Source organism: Neophocaena asiaeorientalis, unplaced genomic scaffold (assembly GCF_003031525.2).
Source record: "Neophocaena asiaeorientalis asiaeorientalis breed wild unplaced genomic scaffold, Neophocaena_asiaeorientalis_V1.1 scaffold629, whole genome shotgun sequence".
NCBI classification, from domain to species: Eukaryota; Metazoa; Chordata; class Mammalia; order Artiodactyla; family Phocoenidae; genus Neophocaena; species Neophocaena asiaeorientalis.
The window spans coordinates 3,701,233-3,716,301 of record NW_020175468.1 but is presented as its reverse complement, the minus strand read 5'-3'; the positions used below and the strand labels follow the sequence as shown (position 1 = coordinate 3,716,301).

The 15,069-nt window shown below is 44.4% G+C and overlaps 1 protein-coding gene across 1 annotated transcript in view; it reads left to right on the top strand.

Moving 5' to 3' along the window:
* SAE1 (SUMO1 activating enzyme subunit 1) overlaps positions 1-15,069 on the top strand; it is a 73,218-nt gene that overhangs the window by 23,518 nt on the left and 34,631 nt on the right. The window contains exons 5-6 of the mRNA XM_024768832.1: positions 230-329; positions 11,239-11,344. Coding sequence (XP_024624600.1) covers positions 230-329; positions 11,239-11,344 — 206 coding nt within the window. The remainder of the gene's footprint in view (positions 1-229; positions 330-11,238; positions 11,345-15,069) is intronic.

The window sequence follows — 15,069 nt, the reverse complement described above, 5'->3', positions numbered from 1 at the left end:
GCTAAGCAATTTGTTATTTCTCTTCTGATAATTCTTCAGGGATTATTATTCCCACATAGCAGGTAAGTGAGGCATCAGGTAGTCAGTGGCCGGGCTGGGATTTGAGCCAGATCTGTATGAGCTTTTGCTCTTAACCACCATCCTATTCAGTGAGCCACTGATGATCTTTTTGTTCTCATGGCATGATTCATAGGGTAGAACTCGATTCCCTCCCCTTGTCACCCTCTAGGGAGAAAACCAAAGTTGCCAAAGTTAGTCAAGGAGTAGAAGATGGACCTGATACCAAGAGAGCCAAACTTGATTCATCTGAGACAACCATGGTCAAAAAGGTATGTGGAGGAGAGGGGTGGTGTCAAGGGTCAGAAGCCCTGGGGCCTTGTAGGCTATGGGCCATAACCATTGCCAGCAAGGGAAGCAAGCATGTAGTCCTGAAGGGGGGGAGTCTGGACAGACTAGGCCAGCGCTTGTCCCATTTAAAGGGGCAGCTGTGCTTGGTGCCAGCCGGCTGTTGCTGTGAGGGAATGTGGACCTGGTGATGTCAGATGTGATTTTTCAAGAGAATGAGAAAGAAAGATTTTTTTTAATATGCTCTGTCCCAAACTTTTTAATACCGGCAACCTTTTTGCATGCTGTTTCCATCCACCCTGTAGAAACTAAAGAGAACACGCCTGCAAGACTTACCTGCTCTGTGGGCCACAGATTTGCACCTCTGATGTATGGAGCAGCATCAGAAAGACTGTTTCTGAGCACAGCCCTTTACTCTTTTTTTTTTTTTTTTAAACTTAGGTCACTTTTATTATTGCTACATCTATTTTTTTAATTATTTATTTGGCTGAGTCAGATCTTAGATGTGGCATGCGGGATCTTTTGTTGCGGCGCACGGACTTCTCTCTAGTTGTGGCACGTGGGCTTTAGAGCTCAGGCTCAGTAGTTGAGGTGCGCGGGCTTAGTTGCCCCGCGGCATGTGGGATCTTAGTTTCCCCACCAGGGATGGAACCGTGTCCCCTGCATTGGAAGGCGGATTCTTAACCCCTGGACCACCAGGGAAGCCCCCACTCTTATACAAATTTTTTTTTTTTCTTTCAGATTGATAGACAATTTAGTAAGGTCCTAAGTGGGCAGGGAGACAGTTTAAACTTGAATTGCTTAATTGCTTTTTTAAAATAAAGTTTTTGGTTTTTCCTACCAAATAACCTTTTAAGAAGAAAGGTCTCAATGTTGACAAGTGTTATCAGATGTATATATATATACATATATATATATTTTAATGTAGTTTACGTTAGGGGCTTAGTCTCTACTAGGATTGGTGCTGTAATTCATGTTATAGAAAGAGGAGTGGGAAGGGAATCAGTAGACAGATGATGGTTTTGTAGCTAGTGTTGGAATTTGAGAAGGGAATTCATGCGATGGGGAAAAAAACAAGATGAAGTGGCCAGAATTGGTTTTGTTGAACCGAGAGGAAAGACATGGCCAAGCCCTTATTTACTCTTTGCTTTGTAGATCTAAACGTTGAGAAAGAAAAACAGCTGGTCAGGGCGTCGAGTTAAAACTGCTCTAAAGGGGGGATTCTAAGAGTGCAGAAACCACAAAAGAGACTGCAGAAAACCACAAAAGTGGAACTCTTTTGAGTTTCCAGCAAGGCTGCGTTGGAGATTTCTTTTCCTTGCTCTTTATGTTTGTATTGGAATAGTTTGATGCTGTGAGTGTAATACAGAGGAATTATTAAGCCCTAATTTTAGTGTCTATTCACAGGACCATAATTATCCGGAGTGAACATTGGTGTTTTGGCCAAAACTTGGGTCTTTTTCTTTCTTCCTTTCTTTCTTTCTTTTTGAGGCCCAGTCAAGCTTTATCTGAATAGCTCCGTGAGTTTGGTGGGGGAGATAAATTGTTAACTAAGGGAGGAGTACAAAAGCAGCTTTTGTGGGTGCTTTCAATTTATAAATCACACCCTCTTACAAGTGTGACACTTGGCCTTGGTGTGAAGGGTTTTATGGCTTAAGGGCCTTCTCTGATTGAGGCAGGTCTTTCACATTCAAATGCAGAGAGCCCTAGCTTTGTTTGCCCTTCACAGCTGGAAGTTTCCTGGGAGTCAATTCTGATGGTGCCCACTGGGGCAGATCTGGAAACCTCTTTTGGGAGCCACTTTAGCTAGCTATGAGGAGAATGTGGGCAGCCCTGGCAGGCCCTCGGCGGCCTTCGCGTACCATTCCTAGGGCTCTTCAGTCACACAGCTCTTTGTGTGGCCTCTTCCTACTTGGGGCCCAATTTGAAGGTATCAAAATATTCCCCAGCTGACATTGTTAGTCAGCTGTTTCACGGGGACAATTCAGGCTTGGATTCCAACCCTGAGCCCTTAAGGTTCCAAGGCATTCAGTGCATTCCTGATGACAATCCCTGGGATTCCAAACCTTGTCTTTGTGCAGCCTCACCGAGAGAGCGCTGTGGAAGGACCGGGCTGAGCAGGGTCTGGGCCTTGGCTTTGCCACCTTGCAATAACACGCCGACTCCATTTTGGCAGTGACTACTCCACGATTTCGAAGTTTTCCTCCAATTCAAAAATCCCTTGATTTAGATTCTGCCCTTTCAACTAGTTGGGTTATGCTCAGCGTGCAGGATGGGGGTGGGGAAGCAGCCACTTCCCGTTTCCTGTGAAAGGCTTCTGGTTAGGGTTCCCTTCCCCTCCCCCTTTCCCTTAGGCTCAACCCAGTGTTGTAAAGCCACTTTTGCTTCAAGGTACACATTGTGCTCCTAAATTAGAAACGTTAAAAAACAAAGAGGAAAAACAGAGCTTGTGGTTTTCACACCGTCTAGGAAGACACTGGCTGGGCCTTTCTAGCACCTGTGCCATCATGATAAATACGGCAGTGGGAAAATGCCCAGCCCATAGATAGGCATGCAGTAGTAGATTGTTTGCTTCCTTTGGTGCCCAGGAGAAGTGATGAGACAGATTTCGTCAGAAACAGGTGTTGGGCACAGACCTGATGTGGGCTCTAGTATGCAGTAGATAAAGGAGATTGCAGTGGTTCTGTGATGAGGAAGTGTCCGGAAAGGCTTCCCAGAGGAAGAATTGTTCGAGTTGGCATGTGAAGGACAGTCTGCCAAGCACCAAAGCCAGGACCGGCATCCAGTCACAGGAAATAGGGTCAAGAAAAAAGGCACAGCTGTCGAGACGGAGTGACTCTGGCTTCCTCGCTCCAAGCAGCGAGCCCTTGCTGTATCTGCGAGTTGCAAAATGCCTGCTGTGGACAAGGCACTGTATTGGGTGCAGGGAAGCAAATTAGCCCTCTTGTCTCCGTTTACAGCTGACACTAAAGCCAAGAGAAGTTAAGGAATCCCGCCCAAGGTCACACAGCAGAGTAAGAAGGAAGGAATAGTCGGGGAGAGAGCATAGGCAGTGGCGAAGGGCACAGGCGCACCTTACCACCCACAAGGTGAATCCCCTTGGAGTTTCTAGGATAACTTGAAGTTTTGTGAGGATGGTGGGATGAAGTATGTGAAAATTGGGATCACTCCAGAAAGCTTTAAAAAGCCACCAGCGTGCTCCCGTGCTGCTGCTCATGTTTCTTTATTGTTAGGGGGCTGCCCGATAGGAGTAGGTAGATGCCTGGTGGTGGGCACTCTCCATCATAGCTCTTTAAAGATTAAACGTAAAGTAGGATTCGCTTCTGACATGCTAAGAAACTACAGATTTAATCTTACCACTGCTTCTGATGTAGTGGGTGACTAATTTAGGCACTGTAATCCTTTTTTCATGAATTAGTTGTGAAATTCCATAGTTGAGGAGTGATTCATTATTTTGATTTCCCCCTTTGTGAGCAATTTGTTGACAATTCTCTCATCCTCTTCTCACCCCCATCCTTAAAGCAGCATTCCTGATGAGTGACTAGTGTAGTTCCTCCTCTTTCCTGTGGCACGTTGATTTGTAATGCTGGTTACACCTCAGATTACTTGTCAGGGTCTCCCTCATTAGAGTTGAAGCTCCATACGGGCTGGGCAGTTCTGTTCGCTGCTCTGTTCCTAGTGCGGTACCCCGCACACTTGTGTTCAGGAGATTTTTTTTTTTTAATAAATTTATCTATTTATTTTTGGCTGCCTTGGGTCTTCTTTGCTGCGCATGGGTTTCCTCTTGTTGCAGCGAGTGGGGGCTACTCTTTGCGGTGCGCCGGCTTCTCATTGCAGTGGCTTCTCTTGTTGCGGTGCACGGGCTCTAGGCACGTAGGCTTCAGTAGTTGTGGCACGCAGGCTCAGTTGTGGCTCGTGGGCTCAGTAGCTGTGGCTCGCGGGCTCTAGAGCGCAGGCTCAGTAGCTGTGGCTCACGGGCTTAGTTGCTCCGCGGCATGTGGGATCTTCCCGGACCAGGGCTCAAACTTGTGTCCCCTGCATTGGCAGGTGGATTCTTTTTTTTTTTTTGCGGTACGCGGGCCTCTCACTGTTGTGGCCTCTCCTGTTGCGGAGCACAGGCTCTGGACGTGCAGGCTCAGCGGCCATGGCTCACGGGCCTAGCCGCTCCACGGCATGTGGGATCTTCCCGGACCGGGGCATGAACCCGTGTCCCCTGCATCGGCAGGCGGACTCTCAACCACTGCGCCACCAGGGAAGCCCGGCAGGTGGATTCTTAACCACTGCGCCACCAGGGAAGTCCCCAGGAAATGTTTGTTCAGTGTAGCTGTGGCTGTTCCAGCATCATAACGTGACCCGGCTCTGGAGGAGATTATTGTCATTGTAAAAAGGATTTATTCACTTAACTTTCTTTGTGATCAAATAAATGGATTAATGTTGTAGTACATTAGTTCTCATAGTTTAGGTTATTTGAGCTGAGCTGAGAGAACAGACTTTTAAAGAAGAGAAAGTTCTTGGCTAGGAATATGTAGAAGTAAGTCATTGGGTTGCCTAGACCAGAACCTGCAGGCCAGAGAGGTTCAAAACTAAATTGTCAGAGAATCACTTGGTTCGGAGGAGGGGAGCAGGCAGGGAGGTGCAGGGTGCAAATCGCAGAGAATTTGGTGGACTGCTGATAGTAGGTTTTGCAGGTAGGACAGTTGTGGAGTGTGGGGTGGGTGCTGGTGGTGCCTTGTCTCGCCTGAGAGAAGTTTCTTGGCTCTACGGATGAAGAAGAGGAGTCCCTCCCATCATCACAGCACAGTCTAGTCTTGTGTGTATGTGTGTGTGTGAGAGTGAGAGAGAGAGATTCAATACACAAAAATCACGCGACATCATTGCAAGTTATGGAACATAACGGTAAAACAAATACTATCCAACTTAAAAACCAAAACGTTCCCAGTACTGTTGTACCAATCTGGGTGTTCTTTCTCTGTCTTCTCAGGGCTGCTGGTACATTTGTGTGGATTTAATAAGGTATCCAGGAGGGGTGGATATAGCCCTGCTTGGCATGGTGTTTTGTCATGTGTTTGTAAATCTAAACAGTGGAATAAAGCTTATTAGGTGGTGTTGTAGGTATAAATTAAAAATGAAATTAAGAATGGTAGAGCTAGTCACCATGTACCCACCACCCAGTTTAAAGCATAAAACATTACTGATGTGATCGAGGCCCCCTGGTTACCGCTCGCCGGCATGGGCACCCACTGTCGTCAGCCGTGGTTCTTATTCTGGGCATTTCTTCTCACTGCACGTGCTTGTTTTTCCAAGTAACATAGAATTGTTTGGTGTGCTTTTTAACTTCTTAAAAGTCGGTTTTGCGTTTTATGTTTGCTGCCGTGTGCTTCTTAAGAGCAGCTTTGCGTTTGTGAGGCCATCTGTGTTTGTGTGTGGTTCTGGGGCTTTGCTGTCCATTATGGTCGCCACCGGCCGCATGTGGCTATTTAAATTAAAATTAATGAAATTGAAATTAAATTAAAAATTCAGTTCTTCAGTCTCACCAGCCACATTTCACATGCTCAGTAACCACAGGTGGCTGGTGGCAGCCATATTGCAAAGCACCAACATGCAGAATGTTCTTGTCATCATTGCAAGTTCTCTTGGACAGCAAGCACTGCAGTTTTTTTTTGTTTGTTTGTTTTGTTTTTGTTTTGACCATAGAGTATTTGTTGTGTGAAAACATTACTATTTATTTATTCTCCTATTAATGGGCATTTAGGTATGTAAGGTTTTGCTCTTACAAATTGTGCTGCAGTCATTTTGTGTGTGTGTGTGTGTGTGTGTGTGTGTGTGTAGATAATCTCCTTGGGTAAGTGTGTGATTTCTCTAGGATATAGGAGATTTAGGATGTGCACATCTTCAACTTTACCAGACCCCGAAAAATAGCTCTCAAATAGTTTCCTCAATTTACATTCCAAACCCAGCAGCATGTAACAGTAACATTTGGTAACTTCAGGCTCTTTTGCCACTCTGCAGAGTGTGAAAACTGTCTCGGGTTGTGGTTGTCAGTTGTTAATATGCTTTTGAAAACTATAGTCTCCCATGAGTAGGTGTGGAAATTAGACCTAGAAATCTGTAGTTTGAAAGTTGTTTCAATTCTGATTTACATTCAGCTTTACATCCAGATCTGTATCACTTGTTATAGATGTTCAGCCTGATCTAAAAAGTAAAGTAGGTTCACAAGTCCCAAATGTGGAAAATACAGAACAAGTTGAGACAATGTGAACCCTGTTACCCAGTGATGTCAGTATTCTTTTTATGCATGTACATAATAAATTAGAGCACTAATTAATATATATTAGTACATGCAAGACATATATAATGATCTAATGTAATATGTGACATACATATGTATTGTCTTTTCCTTTTTCCACTCCATATATTTTCATAAGCACTCCTCAAATCTTTATGTCTACTTTGGAGAGCATGATTCTGTTCTATTCTATTTATTTTTTTATTGACATATAGTTGGCGTACAATTGGAGAACATGATTTTGAATGGCTGTGTGTGTCGGTCTTCCCCCTTTTGCCTTGCCATGATCTATTGAGCCAGTTTCCTGTTGCACAGAGGTTATTGCAGTCTCCCACTATTCTAAATGGCCCAGCACAACCCCTTAATTTGATAGCTGATAGACTGTGTGGAGAATTCATCTTTATATTTATTGTTGGGCTTTTCGGCAAATGAAAAGCAGGTAGGTCCTGTCAGCTCAGGGGTATTTATTGAAAATCTAGTCCATTCAGTGCTGTGCCTTTCACTGTGGTCCCTGCCTCAGGAAGCTGCTACCCATCTGAGGAGAGGGGATCAGTTAACGGTGTGAGAGGGCTTATTATTAGTCTTAACTAGACTCTCAGATTGAAATCCTCAAGGCCCAGAATCGTCAGGGGAGAAAATGGACAGTGGAGGGGAGTGGGTTAGACATTCGAGGCAGAGGGATCCATGAGCCAAGGACATGGAGGAGCGGGAGGGATGAGTGAGGTGTGAAAGTTACCTTCATTCAGGGGGGTGGTGGATGCTACTACCTGGCAGGCACTGCCAGCTGCTTCATCTGAAAAGCTCTTCATTCCTTGAAAGCACCGTCGAGCGGGCTTTTTATAAACTCAATGCCAGTGAGGTCGGTAAGGCAAGCACCACCTTTTGCATCTGTGCTACTACAGATAGGCAGCTTGGTTAAGTTTTGTTTTATTTTTAATAGTTATGAGCCATGATAGTAGACTTTGGGTACCTTGAACCAGAAAAGGGGACGTTAATTGAAGGCAGGCTGGAGTAGCACAAGAAGCATGGAGTAGCTCCTGTGATCTGAGAAGGGGAAAGACCAGAGCAGCTGGGGAGCCTCGGAGGCAGCAGGGTTTTGGCCTTTCTCTTTAGAGCTCTGACATTAATGTGTCTCCATTTCCAACTTTCATACTCACAATTCCCAGGAGAAACAATCTGATGGGTCTGGCTTGGGACATGTGTCCACCCCTGGCTTTGTCACCTGTGGCTGGAGGGCTGGTACACACTAAAGACAAGGCCACAGGGGGTCTCCTCCTCAGATACCAGGAAACTTCTCTAAAAGTTGTCAGCCACTGACAGGCCCGAGAGAGGTTAATTCATTTGCCTAAGGTCACAAGTTAGTGGCAGAACTGAGTCTAATTCTGCCCTTAGAGTTGAGGAGGGAAAGGGGCCTCTATCCTTGGCCCTGGTGCTATAGAAAGTCCCACTCTGGCCTTCCTCCAGCCATTCCCCTCACAGGGTAAGGATCCCATGGGATGAAGGAGCTGCATCTGCCTGGATCTTGTAGCCTTCCTCCAGTTCTAGACCACATTCTGGATACCTGGACCCCTGGAATCTCCTGCCCAGATAACCCCAGGCTACTTCCCGGGCTTTTGTGGGCTTCCTCCCTGATCTGCCTCTGGAGTATAGACCTTGCCACAATGTCTGCATGCCTAGGCGTGAGGGGTGGATGTTTTGGGGGGGAAGGATGGACAAAGCCTTTTGCAAAGTTAAGTGCAAAGCCCCTTGCATTTTGAGTCAGAGCCAGAGCGGGGAAGGGGTGCGGGTGCGGCCTTCCCAGGGTATCTCGTTCTGGCACAGTACTCCCAAGGAGTGTGAGAATTCCAGATTTGAGCCTGGTCTTCCAGGTGGTTATGAAGAAGGCTTATTTGTCAACGCAGGAGAATATAATATACTTAATAACTTATTAGTGTGATTTATAACTAAATATGTAGACATGGGTTTTCATTTGTACTCTTACCCTCAGGCCCTGAAAGTGTTAGCAGTGGGCCTGCCTGGGACTAAGACTGTAAAAACAACTTTTTTCCCTTCATTTGTCATATAATGGCCTAACAAATCAGTGGATTCTTAGCATTGGTCTTTGCCGGACAAACTACAAAAATTCTGAATTAAGGTCTTGGTAGTTTCTGAAACCTGGTTAAGACTTTTCTTCTTGTGATGGCATTTCCAGACCATACTGCTGATGGCTTGATCTGCATTGTAAGACTTGTTAAGAAGGGTCTGGCAAGTCTGTATCAGGCACTAAATGTCACTCCGCTAACTACGTGACTTATCTGTTAAGGTCAAACAGACCCATTGACCAAAAGGTTTGAGGGCAGTACAAACATCTTGTATGCTAGCTTTTACAATGGATCCAGACCCCAAAGGAGTGATTATGGGGAGGCAGAAAGCCACCTTGAAAACCACACTGTTTTATCTTCACCAGCAATTTGAGCTTTCATCTTTCAAATCCATTACGGTCTTCAGCAAGCTGCCTGGTAGTTGATAGATCTTGGTTCACTTAGCCTGCTAAATTGTACCTTTGTTGTCTTTTTTCTCTTTTATTTTTAAAATATCTGGTGTGTGTGTGTGTGTGTGTGTGTAGAGAAGACAGGAAGAAAGACGCACAGCTCTGTAAGTTTGAAATTATTTATTAATTAATATAATTAATTATTAATATTATTATTAATTACACACATATACCATCTTAAACTTGGTAAAAGTAGCTAGTACTGACAAAAATTTGAGAGTAAGGTGCTACCACCTTATTCCCAAATATTTCAGTCTGTATTTTCTCAAACAAGGCATCCTCCTTAATCAGAAACCAACCATCAAAATCAGGAAATACACATGGGTACGTCGCTGCCATCTAATCCTCAGACCCCATTCAAGCTTTACTAGTTGTTCCAATCATGTCCTTAACAGCAAAAGGATCCAGTTCAGAATCATGTGTGCATCTAGATTTTCATGACACCTGAAGGTTGCTAAGCCAGTTATTTTGTAAAATGTCCCTTAGTTTAGGTTCATCTGATGTTCCCTCGTGATTAGACTCTAGCTACACATCTTTGGCAAAAGTATCACAACATGGCTGCTCCTCATTGCATGCTGTGGTCTGGTGCATGGTTGTCACATGCCCCTCTACTGGTAAGGTTAACTTTGATCATGAGTAAGATTGTTTGCCAGACTGCTCCTTTGAAAACAGTTTTTTTCCCCTGTGTGACTAATAGGTATTCTGTAGAGAGGTATTTTGAAAATATGTAAATACCGCATTCCTATCAAACTTTATTAATTAGTTAATTGTAGGTCTGTGGACTAATGGATTATAGTTTACTTAAAGTATTATAATCTATTTTTATCCTCAAATTGTTTTAGTATATTTATTCTCAAATTTGACCAGTGGAAGTTTCTTTAAGCTGGCTCCTATTACCTCTTGACATGGCCCATCATTCTTTGAGGACTTTCCTTGTTTCAGGCTCTTCTTGTGTTCCTGCTGCCCCAGTTTTGAAATCAGTCATATCTCCAAGGAGAAATGTTTCTCTTAGAGGTGATTAGAAACCAAAATCTAGGTGTTAGATGTGCTCATTGCTATCAGAGTATCATTGCTTTTAGACCTTCTCAGTGGACACAGCAGGTAAATATTTGTATGTGTACACATACAAACACTTGCATCTACATTTATTTCTTTATCTGCCTATATATATAGAAAACGAGTTCATGCCAATAACTCTCACCACAGGCTTCATTCTACTTTTCTCCTTTTCCATATTTCTAATTCTCTTCTTCTCTGACAGTGAGAAACCTGGCTCCCCAGATTCTCAATGTAATTTCTTGTTGCATCAAGTCCTTGGATGTAATCAGTCTCCTGTTGCTGCCCTTGGGGATGCCCTTCTTACCCTGCCCTGCTCTGTCCCCTCCAACCAGGCCACCCAGCCCCTCCACACACACACAGTTTCCCTGCCCTTCCTCAGTCTCAGCAAATGGCTTTTGGACTTAATTGTTTCGGAAAGGGAAAGGAAAACCATTTTCTCATTCATATTTAGTTGTTTATATTTAAAAATATAATTGTCTCTTGGCATTTTTTTGAGAAAATTTGATTTAGCTTAATAGGTTTCAACCATATTTCCTCCTACCACAGAGCTTTTGCAAATGCCATTTCCATTTCCACAGCCTGGAGGTTTCATTCCATCCCCTTTGCTTGTTTTTCTTCTCTGTTATTTATGAATATTGTTGTTTGTTTCTGTTTACTAATACAAAGAAAATTTATTGAATATCTTTAGATACACATTCTTGGTCACTTATGAAGGTATTTCCGTGGCGTAAATCACCAGAGTTCAAGAAAGAGCCAGAATGGAACTAGGTCTTTAGCTTTGCTCTGTCTTTCTTCAGTGCAGGGAGTACATGTCATTGATTTCTGTGTCCCCAGTGCCCAGAGGAACACACAGTAAGTGCTCAATAAACATTTATTGGATTTGAATGGGCCTCAGCTTCTTTTAATGAACAGTAAACCTTACAGAATGACATTTCTCCTAGAAATGGTGAAGAGTTACTGCCTTGTGATTTAAAGCCAACATATTTTATCCCTAAGCAATTTTGTCTTTTTTCAACAGAAGGTGGTCTTCTGCTCCATCAAAGAAGCGCTGGAAGTGGACTGGAGCAGTGATAAAGCAAAGGCAGCTCTCAAGCGCACAACTCCAGATTACTTTCTCCTTCAAGGTGAGGACTGGAAGCAGAGCTTCCCAGCGCGCGATTTGTGCTTTGATTTCTGCAGATGTGGCTGCAGGGGCCAGAAGGTTTCTTGAGGTTTGCCGCGAGTGGAGTTCCCCCTTAGCTGGTTCTCAGTGGCCTCTTAGAACAACAGAGTGAATGGAGAGGAGGCCTGTCACTGAGCTCTGGTTTCTTAACGATTTTTGCTTTTTTTATTATTTGTTGAAGTGAACTGCCCTCTAAAGTTGAGCCTGAGATAACAGTGCCATAAATCAAGCTCTTTTCATCACTGCTTTCCCTCTTCAGAGTTCTTCCTGGGCCTTAAAACCAGTCTTCCTCTCCTGAAGTCTTTTTCCCCGCTCGCGCCATCGTGGCTGGTGTTCAGGGAGCATCGGTGAGGTGTTGGTTGGCGTCTTAGTGTTCTTGTGCCTGGCACTTCTATTTTTTAATATTATTTTTATAATAATAATCATAAACATTGAGTGCTTACTAGCAAGAGCCATTGGGAGTTGATACTATTACTATCCCTACTTCTCAGACGAGGAAACTGAGCACAGAGAGATTAAGGTTACTCGTGTTCTCACAGTAAGCCAAGTAAGTGTATAAATAACATCGGTTTGTTAATTAGTGTAAAAATAATCCATATTTGTTATAGAAAATACCAGAAAAAGAGCAAAAAAAGTCACCTCGACATTTTTGTACTTTTGGGGATGTGCTTCCCAGCTTCCCCCCGCCCATGTTGGCACATAGAAAGCCCTCAGTAAACAGCTATTAATTTGGAAAGGTTTGGGGTATAGCCTGAGCGTTTCTAACTGCTGCTTATAAAAGGAGTCAACCAGTATTTGAGTTTACCATAACCTGGGGATTCTCTCAGCCAGGGGCAGTCTTGTCCTCTAGGGAACACTGGCAGTGTCTGGAGACATTTTTGGTTGTTATGACTGGGGGTGGGATGGGGAGAGGGCAGGGATGTTGTTTAATATCTTATGACACACGGCACAAGATAGCCCCCCCATGACAAGAGTTATCTGGCTGCCAGTGTCGATAGTGCTGAGGTTGAGAGACCCCGATCTAACCCTTTGCAGTTTCCAGAGTATTTTCTTGTCCATCTCATCATCACAGCTCCCTTATGAGGTGGACAAGGTGGGAATTATCCGCAGTTTGGTTTCTTGGGATGAAGAGACAGAGTCCCAGAGAGGCTCGTGTTTTGCCTGAGGACGCAGAATGCAGATGGCAAAAGAGCAGCCCAGGTCTTTGAAGTCTAATTAATTAAATACTGTGAGAGGTCCCAGGTAATGAAAGCATCCGGGCTCCATTCTCAGTGCTCTGTGGGTATTAGCTCGTTGGAGCCTCACCACATTCACATGAAGCAGCTGCTATACCCCCACTTACAGGCGTTTTAAAAGGTACAGATTGATGAAGACACAGGCATGTGGCCACCCCTGCCCTCAGGAGCCCATCATTGAGATGGGGAGGCAAAACTAATGGCCTGGAGACAGTGTGGGGGGAAATGTTTATTGAATCCAGATGGATTCTGCTGACCATCACTATCAGAAGTTACAAGGGGCTTGGGAGTATACAGGTCGTGAGGCAGAAGCAGGAGCTTTAATATTGTGACCCAGATGGCAGGCAGTGGTACACAGTTCAGAACTAGTGCTCTGGAATCAAAACAGACCTGCCTTTCAGTCCTGGCGCTGTCATTTTATTAGGTGAGTGATGTTGAGCCACAGACTTAAATTCCCTGGGGCTCCCTCAGATTCCCCTCTGACCATGGGGGTGTTAATAGCGCTTGCCTCAGAGGGCTTTTGTGAGGCTTGCGTGACACACACGCAAGGGGCTGAGCACACAGCAAGTCCTAGAGACCTAATATAGTTATGTGCTTGGAGGTGGGAGGTACTTCGCAACTGTGTAGTAGAATTTTAGGATTGACTCAATTTACCCTTTACTAAAACAATTTATTTATTTAAAAAAATTTTTTTGGCTGTGTTGGGTCTTTGTTGCTGCACGCAGGCTTTCTCTAGTTGCAGTGAACGGGGGCTTCTCTTCATTACAGTGCGCGGGCTTCTCATTGCAGTGGCTTCTCTTGTTGCGGAGCATGGGCTCTAGGCACGCGGGCTTCAGTAGCTGTGGCACGCGGGCTCAGCAGTTGTGGTTCGCGGGTTCTAGAGCTCAGGCTCGGTAGTTGTGGCGTGTGGGCTTGGTTGCTCCGCGGCATGTGGGATCTTCTCAGAGGAGGGCTTAAACCCGCGTTCCCTGCATTGGCAGGCGGATTCCTAACCACTGGGCCACCAGGTAAGTCCCTCAGTTTACCCTTAATTCCATACTTGAGTAAGTATTATCATAGCAGCAATCCTATTGGATTTTAGTTTTTTGCCTGTGACACTTTGTTGGATAATATACTCCATATGTTTACTTCTCTTTTCTTTTTTATTTAAAAAAATTTTTTTTATTTTTAATTAAAAAAATTTTTTTAACGTTTTTATTGGAGTATAATTGCTTTACACTGGTTTACTTCTCTTTCTAAATGGTACTAATTATCTTTTTAGTTTCAAGTTCCAGGGCTTAGGATTTGGTGATTGAAACTATGTTCATAAAGCAACTATACTCCAATAAAAATTAATAAAAAAACCTTCATAATTAATAGTCATATTAATTATGAATACTTCTTTATTATGGTAAAAACCACATACCATAAAGTTTACCATCTTAACCATTTTTATGTGTATAGTTTTGTAATAGAGAATTTTTTTTTTGCAGGCTTTTAAAATATAATATAAATTTATTTATTTTATTTATTTATTTTTGGCTGCGTTGGGTCTTCATTGCTATGTGCGAGCTTTCTCTAGCTGTGGCGAGTGGGGGCTACTCTTCGTTGTGGTGTGTGGACTTCTTATTGCAATGGCTTCTCTTGTTGCAGAGCACAGGCTCTAGGTGCGCAGGCTCAGTAGTTGTGGCGCATGGGCTTAGCTGCTCCGTGGCCATGTGGGATCTTCCCGGACCAGGGATCGAACCTGTGTCCCTTGAGTTGACAGGTGAATTTTCTTTCTTTTTTTTTTTTTTTGCGGTACGCGGGCCTCTCACTGTTGTGGCCTCTCTTGTTGCGGAGCACAGGCTCAGGACGCGCAGGCTCAGTGGCCATGGGTCATGGGCCCAGCCACTCCGCGGCATGTGGGATCTTCCCGGACCACGGCACGAACTTGCATCCCCTGCCTCGGCAGGCGGACTCTCAACCATTGCGCCACCAGGGAAGCCCGACAGGTGAATTCTTAACCAGTGCACCACCAGGGAAGTGTCCCTGTAGTAGAGAATTTTAAAAGGAGGCAGCCCCACATATCATACCGTCTAGACCAAGGCTGGCAGCTGTGCGCTTCCCACTCTCCCCTCCATCCCTTACCTGTGGCAGACGTGGCTAATAAGGCCTTATCATTGGCCAGCCACTTTTCTCATAGCCACGGGATCCTTTAAACAGCACTGCCTGCAGTTCCCTCTCTGATTTGGCATACAAATACAAATTAAGCTAACTCTCTTCTTATAAGAATGCGGCCTAGAAGGGAAGTGACTCCCCATGGCCTAGGTCTAAAACCCAAGTCTCCTGATTCTTCCAGGATCTAGTTCTTTTCACACCATCCCCAGTGTTCTTCCTGAGTTTTTTGGATATCCAACATAGCCTTTCCTGGGCTTTTCTCTTTGTGGCAGATGACATGTCCTAACTTTTCTTGCGTGGCGTCATATGCATA